Raw genomic sequence first — 14,151 nt, 5'->3', positions numbered from 1 at the left:
TAATTTTGAAAGACACTGATCGTAGTTGATGCCACTCGATCCGCATGTCCCGGTGGAAGCTGGATTAGGCCAACTGGCCTTCTTTCACAGCTGTCACAAAATATGATCCTGCCATCATCTGCAATGCAACAGTGATTGACTGTATTATACAGGCAGCTGCTCAATATATTCTTAAAGTTTCAACACATTTTCCACAATATCCTCATCTGTGGTGGAATTCTGCCTGCTACATAGCATGGAAGGCTCAAAAATGGGTCTGGGATACTCTTCATAGGTATTCCACACTTTGAAACAACATCGCATTTCAGCAGGCCTGTACACATGCTCAACAGATAAGAAATCAAAGCCAGAAGGAATCTTGAATTAAGTTCACAACCAGAATCTCTTCTTCCCAGTTCCAAAGTCATGGGGGAAAGGATTCAAAAGGTCAGTGTGTGATATAATTCTGTCCCTCTCTTGATCTTGCTCTCTAAAGGCCAGAAAGTAGCTGATACCTAGAGCATCTCTGATGCTATAGGTGAAACTTTTGCTGGGTATCTAGCACTTCTGCTTCTTCCTCCACCTTCTTAGCCATCAAGACTCAGGCAGAGCAATCACCTCTTTCCTTTTGAGCTGATTGTCTCTATGATTATAATCTCCGCTTTATACTCTTGGAACTCAAACTGGCCCTTCATTGGTTTGGCAGTAGATCAGTAGGACCTGATGCTATATATTACGAGATGCTATTCTTCTGATTGTTTTAAACCAGATTTGGCAGAAGAATGTTTTTCCTGATGCCTGATGCTAGGCTACTGTCATACCTTTCTCTAAGCCTGGGAAAAATCCCAAGATTCCTTCAAACTACCATCCAATTGCTTTGAAGAGCTGTTTTTAAGACTTTAGAGAGGATGGTTAATACTTATCTTGTTTGATTCTAGGAAACAAACAACCTCCTCTTGCTCTCATTGGATTACAGTGACAGCTCCACCATGGACCACCTGATTCAACTTGAAATGTCAGTCAGAGAAGCCTTTCTCAAACGACAACATTTTGTATCAATATTCTTTGACTGTGAGAAGACTTCTGATACAACATGGAGGTATGGTATTTTGCAAGACTTATACTTATATGGGTTACATGGTCATTTGCCCATTTTTATTGAAAATTTTTTAATGAACAGGTTATTTCAAGTTTGTGTGAGTTCAACACCTTCCTGTTCATTTCTATAGGAACTTGGAGTACTTCAGGGCTGCATTTTGAGTATCACACTTTTCAGTATAAAGATTAATGCCATCACTGAGCAACTCCCTCTTACTGTTGCAAATGTGCTCTATATTGATGACTTTTGCATCTCATGTCAGTTGTCAAACATGAGGTATATTGAGCAGCAGCTACAGACTTCCCTCAATCATTTACTGAAGTGGACCATGGTAAATGATTTTAACTTCTTTCTCTCTGAAACCATTTGCAAGGACTTTTGCTACCAACGGGGATATTTAATCCTTAACATTGTATAGATGAAGTTCTTAGGGCTTTGCTTTGACCTTAATCTGACCTTTATATCACACATCAAGCAGCTATGAGTCAAATGTACAAGACCACTGAACATCTTCCATGTCCTCTCTTCCAACACTTGGGGAGTGGATTGATGTTTTTTTGCTAAAGATATATTGTGCCCTTATTTGATCAAAACTAGACTATGGGTCACTGGTCTATGGCTCTGCCAGAACCTCGGCCTTATAGATGCTGGACCCCATTCATCATCAGGAACTTCGGTTCTGCACCCTGGCTTTCCTTACTTCCCCAGTCCAGAGCTTGTACACAGAGTCTTGTGAATCTCCTCTATACCTCTGCTGTTTGCAACTGTCTTTACTGTATGCTTCGAAACTTTGATTCTTACCACAGCATCCCACCTGGGGCTATGTTTTCCTTCCTTGGTGGGCAATGCTTTATCAGAACAGATGATTTGCCATTGTTCCTTTTGGCCTTTGTATCCAGATGCAGTTGGATGAATTGGGTTTGTCTTTGGATAACATTGCTGTATCCATTGGTCAGTCCATCCCACCATGGCTTATTACAACACCAAAATGTGACCTTTCTTTACATCATCTGAGAAAAGAAGATACTCCTGATTGGAAGTACTGTCTTTTATTTGCTGAACATCTTTTGAACCGTCCTTCCATTCTTGTTTATACGGATGGTTTGAAATCAATTGACTGTGTGAGCCATGCCATGGTTTGTTGTGGTTTGGTTGTTGGGCATAGAATCCTCTCTATAGTTTCTGTGTTCACTGCTGAACTGTATGCCATTTCTCTTGCCCTGGATCACATAGAAGTTAAGCAGTACCCTAATTGCACTATTTATATTGACTTGCTTAGTTCTCTACTGACCCTGGAATTGCTTCATGTTCATTCTTACCATGTTCTCATCAATATTCAGAAGTGACTGGCCTATTTCTCTTTAACATCTACTTCTATTCAGTTTTTCTGTATACCAGGCCACATTGCTGTTCGTGGGAACAAGCTCACAACACTGCAGGTAAATCTGTCTGCTCTGGCACTATCACTGCTGTGCCTGTTCCATACAAGGACTCTGCCCTGTATTCAAGGCTCAGCTCCATGCCAGTTGGCAGTTGTCTTGGAGTGAGCAACGTCAAAAAAAAGTTTTCCAAATAAAACCTCTATTGGACTTTGGCCGTCTTTCTTCTATAAGGATCGGAAAGAGGAAGTTGTCCTAACTAGATTACGCATTGGTCACAGTTTTTTAGCTCATTGGGTTCTTTTATCTGGGACTGATGTACCAGTGTGTTTTCTGTGTGATACTCGGGTCACAATAGGCGACATTTTATTGTCTTGCCATTGTTATGACTTTCAATGACGGCACCATTTTAAACATGTTTTTCCCAAGGTTTATCCATAATGTTGAACAGTGTCATTGGCAATGGTGAGGCTATCCACCTGACAAATGTTTTAGTTTCTTTAATGGCTATTAATCTTTTTAATGCTATTTAAATTTTTAATTTATGAATTACAAATTTTTTTTAATGTGATTCCTTTTTAAGAATTAAAGTACAACTGGTTTGATTTGAAATTAGAAAATGATTGTTATGTTAAATAACTCGAAACTCAGGAAAGGAAAGGCCAACTTCAGGTGTCTGATGCTGATGTTTGAACTTATGCATTAGTCATCCTGGCGAGTTATAATAAATGTTATGCTACAGAAATTATTTTAAAACTGGTATTACGTTACTTTCTGAAGATGGCTGTAACGTGAAATAACTCGAAATCAAGACAAGAAAGGTCAACTTCAGGTGACTAACGCTGATGTTTGAACTTACCCGTTAGTCATCCTGGCAAGCTATGATGATTGAAATTATGCTACAGAAAGCCCATTTACAACTTGTATTATTGTAGTTTTTTTCTTACTGCTGTAGACTAGATGTAAAAATTTGTTGTATATAGCCTGTATAGAACAGTTTTTTCTTTAATGTTATCATGTTATCAATTAGAAATAATATAAGGACAACAATGTACCATTTGATTTCTTAAAGTTGTACCTGCACATTCACTCTTGCAAAAAAGTAAAAATGTACCTCCCCCTTCTGAACTGATATTCTTTCCTTTCTCCACACAAAAGACGTTCCTCATATCTTTTTTTGAGGTTTTGCATATGCCACGAGCCTTGAGCTATCATCCACTAACGATGCTTGTTATAATGTGAGGGGCACAAGTGTATGATTTTATCATAATGTGGCAATAGCAGTAAGCACACCACCAGTAAGCACTTGAAATTAACTTCTTTCTTATCCTCAGCACTGACTTTAATGGACATGTTTCATTAAATATAAAATGAAATGATTTATGAAATTTTGACTGACTTTTCACAGTGTTAGCTTTGATTTTCTTTTTGTTTGTTTTAACTCCAGTTTCCCCTCGGTGTGGATTCTTGTATGTGGTGAGGGGACCTCCCAGGGAAGGTTCTGTTCTTTCAGTTTACCTCTTCTGGGATCTAAACATCCACCCACGTGTTTGCCGTGCGTGGCGACCCGTGAAGGGGAGGAGAGGATTCTGGTGGTTGAGGGGTCCAACACTAACAACCTCACTTTGGCCTTGAATTCCTGTAGACAGGCAGCCTTTGGGTGGCCCTCCTTAGGTCAATCGGCTGGTCCACTTGGGCTAGAGTCAACCAAGTACCAGTGTTGGAAGTTCTCAATGGGTGTTGTGGACATTGTATCTGATGCTGGTGTTTGGATATAGTGCTCACGAAACCCTGGCATTGCTGCAATGTCCTTGTATGACATTGTAGCGTGTCCCCTCGTAAGGGCTCCATGGTGGGTGGGATCAGTGGGTACCAAAATTTTCCTCTTTTCCTATGGATCCTCAAACAAAAATTTAAATAAAATAGTGAAAACACAGTCAATAGGTAAATGACCACGTCTTGAAGACTCTGAGCAGTAATCTTCAACATCTGTAACACCTGTACCCCATTTTCTTATATTACATTCTCTTTCAGAAAAACCTTTAGGGCAAATGTCCCCCTTTTTTATTCAGAAGGACTTGCTGGCTCTCCAAAATTAGTAAAGAAGCTTCGATCTGGAGACATATTGATTGAAACATCCACATCTCAACACAGTGAAACCTCTTGAATTCAAAGGCAATTGGGGATGTACCTATTGAGGTAACCCCTCATGCTACCTTGAATTCATCACAATGAGTTATTGTTGAGAGGGATTTGAAAAACGTTCCTGAGTCAGAGATTGTTGCTGGTCTCTGCATTTAAGGAGTTTCTCCAGTGTTAGCTGTTATGACAGCTTTGATATCTGCAAAGACGGAGTTACACTACCAACAGATATCCTCGTTTTGACATTTACATCACCACATGCACCTGCCACCATCAAGGCAGGTTATCTAATTTGCAGGGTACGGCCGTACATTCCAAACCCTATTCGATGTTTCCATTGTCAGAGGTTCGGCCACTCAAAGACGTCCTGTCGTGGTTCCCTGACTTGTGCTTGTTGTGGTGGCAAGGACCACGATGCCTATGAGTGTCACACAGACCCACATTGTGTCAACTGCAATGGTTCCCACCCTTCTTACTTTCGTTCTTGCCCAAAATGGTTGGAAGAAAAAGAGGTGCAGCATTTGAAAACGACTTGTAACATTAGTTATCATGAGGCTCGGAAATTGCTGTTCGCCACTCCATCTCGGACATATGCTGCTGCACTTTGTTCCACAACTACAGTGGGAGTGCAGACAGATCTCTCTGTGCCTCCAAGAGAGTCGTTTTCAAAACAAATGAAAAGCCTTTTGATCTCCATGGTTAAAAAGGTTGATGAATCGACTTCTACACCCATCTCTGTTCCATCCATATATTCCAACAAATCTCAAGATCCACATCCTTCGGTTTCAAATACAGGCATTTTTTCTGATGCATCTTTTTCTCCCACCCCATGATGCAAAACAATCATTTGTTCTCATCCTCAGTCATTGGAATCCCCTTCCAACAACAAAGACCTGCCCAACCGACCCAGGGCAGGTTCCATGGAGGTCAATAGACCTCCTCCGAATAAGGACAGTAAGGAAAAAAGGTGTGGTCATAAACAGAAGGATTCTCCAGCCACTTCACCTCCCCATCATTAAAATGGCCACCTTGATACAATGGAACTGTCGAGGTTTACGTTCTAATCTGGATGATATCAAAACACTGATTGCTTCCTACCATCCTGTATGTCTTTCCTTACAAGAAACATTTCTAAAGCCTGCTGATACAGTCACCATTCAGCAGTTTTCTTTGTACAGAAATGTGATGTGTGATGGACGAGTACATGGAGGGGTGGCACTATTGGTTGATTAGCATGTGGCCACTATGACTTTGCTACTCAACACACCCTTGGAGGCCATAGCCATCTATGTTTCCTTGGGTCATACCATCACTGTTTGTTCTCTCTACCTGTACCCTCGAGAGACATATGATCAATCAGACCTTGATGCTCTCATTGAACAGTTGCCATCTCCATTTTTAATCCTGGGGGACTTTAATGGACATCATCCCCTTTGGGGAAGTGCTGTTGTTGATAGGAGAGGTCACTCTGTAGAGCGTATGCTTTCTGATCACAATCTTTCTTTTTTCAATAACAGTTCTTCCACTTATTTTCATGTACCTAGTCAGTCCTTAATTGCTATTGATCTCTCGGTTTTCTCCCCTTCATTATTTTCCCATTTTTCATGGAGGGTTGACAATAATCCACTAGGCAGTGATCATTTTCCTATACTTTTGAGAGATACTGGCCATGGTTGATGCCACCCTACCCGCGTGCAGCTGGATCAGACAGACTGGTCCACTTTCACTGCTCTCACAGAACTCGATCCTGCCATCGTGAATCACCCATCAATAGACAACTGTGTGGCAGCGGTAACTGACTGTATTATACAAGCAGCTGCTCAGTGTATTCCTAAAACCTCAACACGTTTTCCATGATATCCTCGTCCGTGGTGGAATCCTGCTTGCCACGGAAGGCTGGGATACTTTTCGTAGATATCCCACACTTTCAAACGGGCCCGTGCACATGCTAGGTGGGTATGACCTTAAAGCCAGAAGGAATCTTGGATTAAGTTCACAACAATCATATGTTCTACCACCAGTTCCAAGGTCATTTGGGACAGGATTCGAAAGGTCAGTGGGCACTACAATTCTGTCCCCCTCTCCATATTACTCTCTGATGGCCAAGAGGTAGCTGATGTTTGGAGCATCACCGATACTCTAGGTGAAAGCTTTTGCCGGGTATCTAGCACTTTTGCTTGTTTCTCCACCTTCTTGGCCATCAAGACTCAGGCAAAGCGTTCACCTCTTTCCTTTCAAACTGACTGTCTCTTTGACTATAATTGTCCCTTTACACTGGTGAAACTGAAAATGGCCTTTCATTGGTCTGGCAGTACATCTGTTGGACCTGATGATGTACACTATAACATGCTGCGCTATCTCTCTCCTGCTTCTCTTGATATTTTCTAATTGTTTTTATCCGGATCTGGCAGGAGAATGTTTTTCCTGATGCCTGGCACCAGGCTATTATCTTACCTTTCTCTAAACCTGGGAAAGATCCCAAGATTCCTTCACACTACCGTCCAATTGCTTTGACGAGCTGTCTCTGTAAGACCTTAGAGAGGATTGTTAATGCTCGTCTTGTTTGGATCCTTGAATCAAACAACCTTCTCTCGCCCACCCAGTGTGGGTTCTGATGACAGCATTCCACCATGGACCACCTAATTCGACTTGAAACATCAATCAGAGAAGCCTTTCTCAAATGCCAACATCTTGTTTCAATATTCTTTGACATTGAGAAGGCTTATGACACAACATGGAGGTATGGCATTTTGGGAGACCTCCATATATATGGGTTACGTGGCCATTTACCCATGCTTATTAAAAAATTTTTAATGGACAGGAGATTCCAAGTTCATCTTGGTTCGACACTTTCCCGTTCTTTTGTACAGGAACTTTGGGTCCCTCAGGGCTGTGTTTTGAGTGTCACACTTTTCAGTATAAAGATAAATGCCATCACTGAACAACTCCCTCTCACTGTTGCAAACGGGCTCTATGTCGATGACTTTCACATCTCATGTCAGTCGTCGTCCATGAGATATATTGAGTGGCAACTACAAAGTGCCCTCAATCGTGTACTGAAGTGGACTACGGTGAACAGATTTAATTTTTCTCTCTCTAAAACCGTTTGCATGCACTTTTGCCGCCAACGGGGTATCCACCCTTATCCTGTACTCCGTATTGGTGAAGTTTCGCTGCCAGTGGTCCCTGAGACCAAGTTCTTGGGGCTTATCTTTGACCATAAGCTGACCTTTATGCCACACTTAAAGCAGCTACGGATCAAATGCACAAGAGCACTGAACATCCTTTGTGTCCTCTCTACCCCCAGTTGGGGAGGGGATCGATGTTCTATGTTAAAGATATATCGTGCTCTTATTCATTCAAAACTCGACTATGGATCAATGGTTTATGGCTCTGCCAGACCTTTGGTCTTAAAGATGCTGGACCCCATTCATCATCAAGGACTTTGACTCTGCATTGGGGCTTTCCACACTTCCCCAGTTCAGAGCTTATACATGGAATCTCATGAACCTTCTCTGCACCTTTGCCGTTTGCAACTGTCTTTACTGTATTCTTTGAAACTTTGCTCCTTACCAAAGCATCCCACTTGGGTATGTGTTTTCCTTCCTCAGTGGGCCTTACGTTTTCAAAACAGACGATCTGCCATTGCTTCTTTAGGCCTTTGCATCCAGGCGCAATTGAATGAATTGGGTCTGTCCTTGGATAACATTGCAGAATCCACTGGTCAGCCCATCCCCCCCATGGCTTATTACAGCCCCCAAATGTGACCTTTCTTTAAGTCATCTGAAAAAGGCAGATACTCCTGATTGGAAGTACCGTCTTTTATTTACTGAACATCTTTCAAACAATCATTCCATTCCAATTTATACGGATGGTTCCAAATCAGGTAATTCTGTTGGCTCTGCCATGGTTTGTTGCGCGCAGAATCCCTTCTACAGCTTCTGTGTTCACTGCTGAAATGTATACCATATCTCTTGCCCTGGATCATATTGAAGCTGAGCAGTACTCCGACTGCACTATTTATACTGACTCCCTTAGTTCTCTGCTGGCCTTGGAATCACTGCACGTTGACTTACACCCTGTTCTCACTGATATTCAAAACTGACTGGCCCATTTCTCATCTACATCTACTTCTACTTTTATCCAGTTTTTCTGGATACCAGGCCACATTGGTATTTGCTGGAATGTGCTTGCAGACATGGCAGCTAAATCTATTTGCTTTGGCACTATCACCACTGTGCCTATTCTGTACATGGACTATAGTCCTGTATTCAAGGCTCAGCTCCGTGCCAGCTGGCAGTCCACTTGGAGTGAGCAACATGACAACAAGCTTTTACAAATAAAACCCTATATTGGGCATTGGTCATCTAGCTTCCATAGGGTTCAGAAGGAGGAAGTTGTTCTAACTAGACTATGCATTGGTCACAGTTTTTTAACTCATTGTTTTCTTTTATGTGGAACTGATGCACCAGTGTGTAGTTTGTGTAACACTCAAATCACTGTAAGCCACATTTTACTTTCTTGCCATTGTTACGACTCTCAAGGACGGCACTATTTTAAACATGTTCTGTCTCAGGGTTTGTCTGTAACACTGGACAATCTTATTGGTAATGGTGACACTGTCCACCTTGATAAAGGTTTTAGTTTTTTTAACGACCATTAATCTTTTCAACCTCATTTAAGTGTTTGATATTTATTCATTACACCTTTTTAATTGTGGTTCCCTTATCAGAGTCCTAATCTCTCTAGTTCAATTTGACATTGGAAAATGGCCAGAATATTAAATAACTCAATGTTATTCGAGTTAGTGAGGTGACTAATGCTGCTGTTTGAACTATCCGTTTGAACTACCTGTTAGTCATCCTGGTGAGTTGTTATTACAATTTACTGCATGTCTTTTAACACTTTTATTACTTTACATTTTGGTACTGGCCATAATGACACATAACCCAGAACCAGGACTGGAAAGACCAACTTCAGGTGACTGACGGTGGTTCTTGTACTTACCTGTTAGTCTTCCTGGCGGGTTATGATCATTACCATTCTGCTATAGGAAGTCTTTTACAACTTTGTAGACTGGATGTCAACATTGGTTTTATGCCATTTTCTATTTTTAATTGCTGTTTTGTTTATACTTTTGTTTCCTATTATGAATTTTACTACATTTACTTTACTTTTACCTTTTTACAGGACATTTGGCTAATTTTTATTACGATTTTGTTATATGTTTTTTAACACTTTTCTTATTTTCCTTTTGATAATGGCTGTTATGACAACATAACCTGGAACCAGGACTGGAAAGGCCAACTTCAGGTGACTGACGGTGGTTCTTGTACTTATCTGTTAGTCTTCCTGGCAGGTTATGATCATTACCATTTTGCTGGAGAATGTCCTTTACAACTTCTCTTACTCTGCTTTCTTTCTTAACATTGTTGAGTAGGTGTCAACATTGGTTTTATCCTTTCATCTGTTTTTCAATGATGTTTTGTTTTACCTTCATTTCCTTTTATGTATTTTACAACATTTAATTTATTTTTACCTTTTGGTGCAGATAGCCTAGCTTCTTTGTGCCAGAATACACCAAATCAATCAACTACAGTTTCAAACTACATCACTTCCTTCCAATGGTCTGTTGATGTTGCTAACATTACCCCCCATTTGTCTTTTGCTACTGGAAGTTGATTCACTGTTAAAGATGTTATTACCAAAGTTCATTGTATTGTGGGTTTTTTGATGCCATTTTTGCCTCATCTTTCTGTCTCTGTATCTGAAATTCGTTCTCTTCTTTAGGAACTTGAACATGATGACAATGGCTTTAATTAGCTATTTCCACCTCCCTAGGTTCTTTACCTGTGGAGAACAGTGTTCCTTCTCCAGGGACAAGGCAGAAGATGAAACTAGTATTAAGAAGGACTGGCCTTAGATTCCTGGAGAAATTATCAGGATCATGATGTAAGGTTTCAGATAGCAAATGAAAATAGGATATGTAACAAACTAGATGGGTAAGAAAAAGCAAAGATGAAAACTGAGCACTACAGAATATTACTGGAGTTAGGGGAACAGTCTCTCCAAGCAAGTAGAATGGAATCAAAGATAAGAACAATGATAAGCCATTGAAAAGATATTTTTGATTCAAGGAGGGTGAATCATGTAATAGTGGAATCAAAAATAATCCAGGAATATGTTAATATGGACACTTATGTTTGAAAAAGGCAGAAAACCAAGTAATACTCAGCATTAGAGTCATGTAGTAAGAAACAAGAAGAATTAACGGACAGAGAAGAAAGAGAAAGTTAAGGAAAAACTTGAGTAATCAAATCTACAGAAAGATTTAGAAGAGGAACATTATTCTCCACAGGTAATTCTACTACACAGTGAACTGTGGTGGTAATGTCTTTAACACTCAATGTACCTCTTGTGGCCACAGTGAAAATGGGGTAAGTGTTAACAACATCAACAGACCCTTGGTAACAATGGTATATTGTAGGTAAGTTCAGGCATAAAGGAGTTTAAACAGATAACAGTGCACAAAGAAACACAAAAGACTTACATTTCTTGTATAAGCACCATGATGAAGTAATTCTTAATGATGAAAAACCCACTTGGGAAATAAATGTGTCTCAGAACAGCTGGTATGGGTACGAACACTTTTATTAATAAAGCAGAGAACAGCGTTACAACCTTTCTAGGGCATCTTCAGATTAACAAAGGACCTTTGTCGAAACGTTGTTCTCCGCTTTATTAATAAATGTGTTAATACCCATACCAGCCGTGCTGAGATACATTTTTATTCCAAGTGGGTTTCTCATCATCATGAAGACCCCAGGTAAGATGTGATATAGTTTGAAGTTGAAGTTAAAGCAAATAAAAAGGAAATCGAAAAAGTTAACACTGTGAAAAAACAGTGCAAATCTCATTGATTTGATTACGTTTGAACTCATAGAAACACATCCATTGAAGACAGTGCTGAGAATAAGAAAGAAGCTAATTTTAAGTGCAGGTGCTAATGGGGGTTTACCGTACCTAGAGGGTGTGTTGCTCTCTTATTGGTAGAGTGTTTACTGCTATTGTTGCATGATGATTACATCATACACTAGTGTAGTTCACATTATTGCATATCTCTTTGATGGGAGATAGCTCAAGGCTAGTGGCATATGCAAAACCTCAAAGGTAGATATGAGAAATAGCTATTTTGTGAAGAGAGAAAAAATGCCTTAAAAATTTGGCAGTGCATGCTCGTCAGCAGTTCAAAAGTAGTGGTGAGGGAAAATAGCCTCAGTATCTTTGCCATAAAGAGACAAGGCAAGGAAGCTTGTTAGCAACTGTAATCAAATTTTGAAGTAACTCGTCACAACACTATGTAACAAATTTTTACTTTTTTTTGTTCTTGGGCAGAAAGTGTTATTTCCCAATTTCTTATGCCTAAAGTAAATGGAAAAGTTCTATTTTTTCACTTCAAATTTTGCTTTTGTGACGTGGGTAATAAAATTGTCAAATTTACCCATTTTCCAGAACATTTCAGGTAGATTCAGTGATAGAGAATTTTCTTGAACTTTCAAGAACTTTCTAGAATGTTTTAGAACTTACAAGAGTTTTCAAGAACTTTCTAAAATGTTGTAGAACTTACAAGAGTTTTCAAGAACTTTTTAGAACCTTCCATAGTAATAAATACACAGGGGCTCACCACTTCAGTTTAGTTCTAGCTGCCTAAGTGAACACATAGACCTATCTAATTTTATCAGAGATGGCATCAAGAAGCTGCAAGCATTCTCCAAACACATTCTGCTATATATGTGGCCAATTTATCAAAACAAGAGGAAAGATTACTTTGTGACAGCATCTGCTAAAATGTGTGAAGTCCACAAGGCATATTTCGGCATGCCTGTTGGGGATCAAGACAAACCCTGGGCACCTCATTTTACCTCATTTTTAACTCATGATGAGTATGGCTGCTAGGTTATCAAAGACTTTAAAATGGTGGCATTTCTGATGGGTCTTCAAGTAGGCTTTACAAAATTTCCCTGTTAGCTTTGCCTTTGGGACACCAGGGACACCACAGCTCACTACAACAGAAAGCACTGGCTACAATGGACCAAGTTCTCTATGGGGAAGCACAAGGTCAAGTGTGAGCGACTAGTGGACCTCCAGAAGGTGTTGTTCCCACCATTGCACATAAAATTTGGTCTTATGAAACAATTTGTAACAACTCTTGATAAGGAATCTGCAGCCTTCGAGTACCTTCGAGACTTCTTCCCTAAGCTGTCTGAGGCTAAGGTCAAAGCTGGTGTCATCGTTGGACCACAAATAAAGAAGATCCTGAAGTGCACAGAATTTCCCAAGAAGCTCAGTAGAAAAGAAAAAAAGCTTGGGGCAGCTTTGTTGCAGTGGTGCAGGAATTCTTGGGCAATGACAAGGCCAAAAATTATGTGGAACTGGTTGAGGCTCTGGTGCAGAACTACAGCAAAATGGGCTGCAGGATGTCCCTGAAAGTCCATATCCGTGACACTCATTTCAATAAATTCAAAGAGAACATGGGAGCATTCTCGGAAGACCTCGGTGAGCACTTCCACTAAGATATACTGGACTTTGAATGCCGCTACCAAGGAGCGTATAATGAAAACACGATGGGAGAATATATTTGGGAGCAGATACAGGAAAGTGATTTATATTACAGTTGCATATCTTGAAAAACTACTCACTCCTAAATATTTTTATTCATTTTTGTATAACTCTAGTATAAATATGTGTAAATCTTGATTCATATGTTGTTTTATTCAGACCTTATGTAAATGAAAATGAGCAAATTTGCCTGTTTTTTACATTGAAAATAGGTTAATTTCTAAATTTAATTATCTGGGTCACAAAAGCAAAGTTTGAAGGGAATAATGGCCATTTTCTATAGTTTTACAACATAAGCAATTAAGAAATAGCACATACTATCCAGGAATGAAATTTGTGTTATATAGTGTAATGTTAACTTGTAATCTTCAGGAAATCATGGATTTCCCTTTTAAATTCTTGTCATGTGCTGGCCCATATTGTTTGCCAACATGAACATCTTTAACTGTTCATTCTGCTATTTTCAGAATATAACATAACAGAATCCTAACTTATTCTCTTAAGTTAATTGTTCCATCTCTGGAATCTTCCTAGTATTTATTTTAAGTACTGAGCTAATGTACCCAATAAAACTCTGAAGACTACAAATAATTGAAATGCTAAAAAATTCTCCTTTTAAAAGCCTTATAATGTAGTGATGGTATATTCAGTTATATTTCTTATTTTTAATTCACAGATATAAAATGCATCTCTCATGTATGTTACACTTTTAATGTGTGAAGGTGAAGTTTTAGTTGTTAAATATTTTTGGTTTAGTTTCTTGACTGGGGAATTGATTCTTATCCTCTGCTTGTTGAAAACCAAAATCGACAAATAATCAGTGGCTTGCTGAGTAAGTATTTTGTTGTTTTTGTTTTGTAGTTCATACAATGTTTTTTACATGTGTATAAAGTTCAATCTCAAAACCAAATTTATGGAAAACTAAAATTTTAA

At 39.5% G+C, this 14,151-nt stretch overlaps 1 protein-coding gene across 3 annotated transcripts in view; it reads left to right on the top strand.

The window, feature by feature from the left end:
• The window catches only part of LOC143233840 (serine/threonine-protein kinase Nek10-like), a 123,295-nt gene that overhangs the window by 8,062 nt on the left and 101,082 nt on the right, over positions 1–14,151 (top strand). For 2 of the 3 annotated variants that reach the window (XM_076470604.1, XM_076470605.1), the window contains one exon: positions 13,975–14,050. In XM_076470604.1, coding sequence (XP_076326719.1) covers positions 13,975–14,050 — 76 coding nt within the window. Of the gene's footprint in view, positions 1–13,974; positions 14,051–14,151 lie in introns of those variants that run through there. The other variant, XM_076470606.1, reaches the window with a different exon arrangement.

Source organism: Tachypleus tridentatus, chromosome 12 (genome assembly GCF_004210375.1).
Source record: "Tachypleus tridentatus isolate NWPU-2018 chromosome 12, ASM421037v1, whole genome shotgun sequence".
In the NCBI taxonomy this organism is placed as follows: Eukaryota; Metazoa; Arthropoda; class Merostomata; order Xiphosura; family Limulidae; genus Tachypleus; species Tachypleus tridentatus.
The sequence above is the reverse complement of the archived record's forward strand: the minus strand, read 5'-3'. Positions and strand labels throughout refer to the sequence as shown.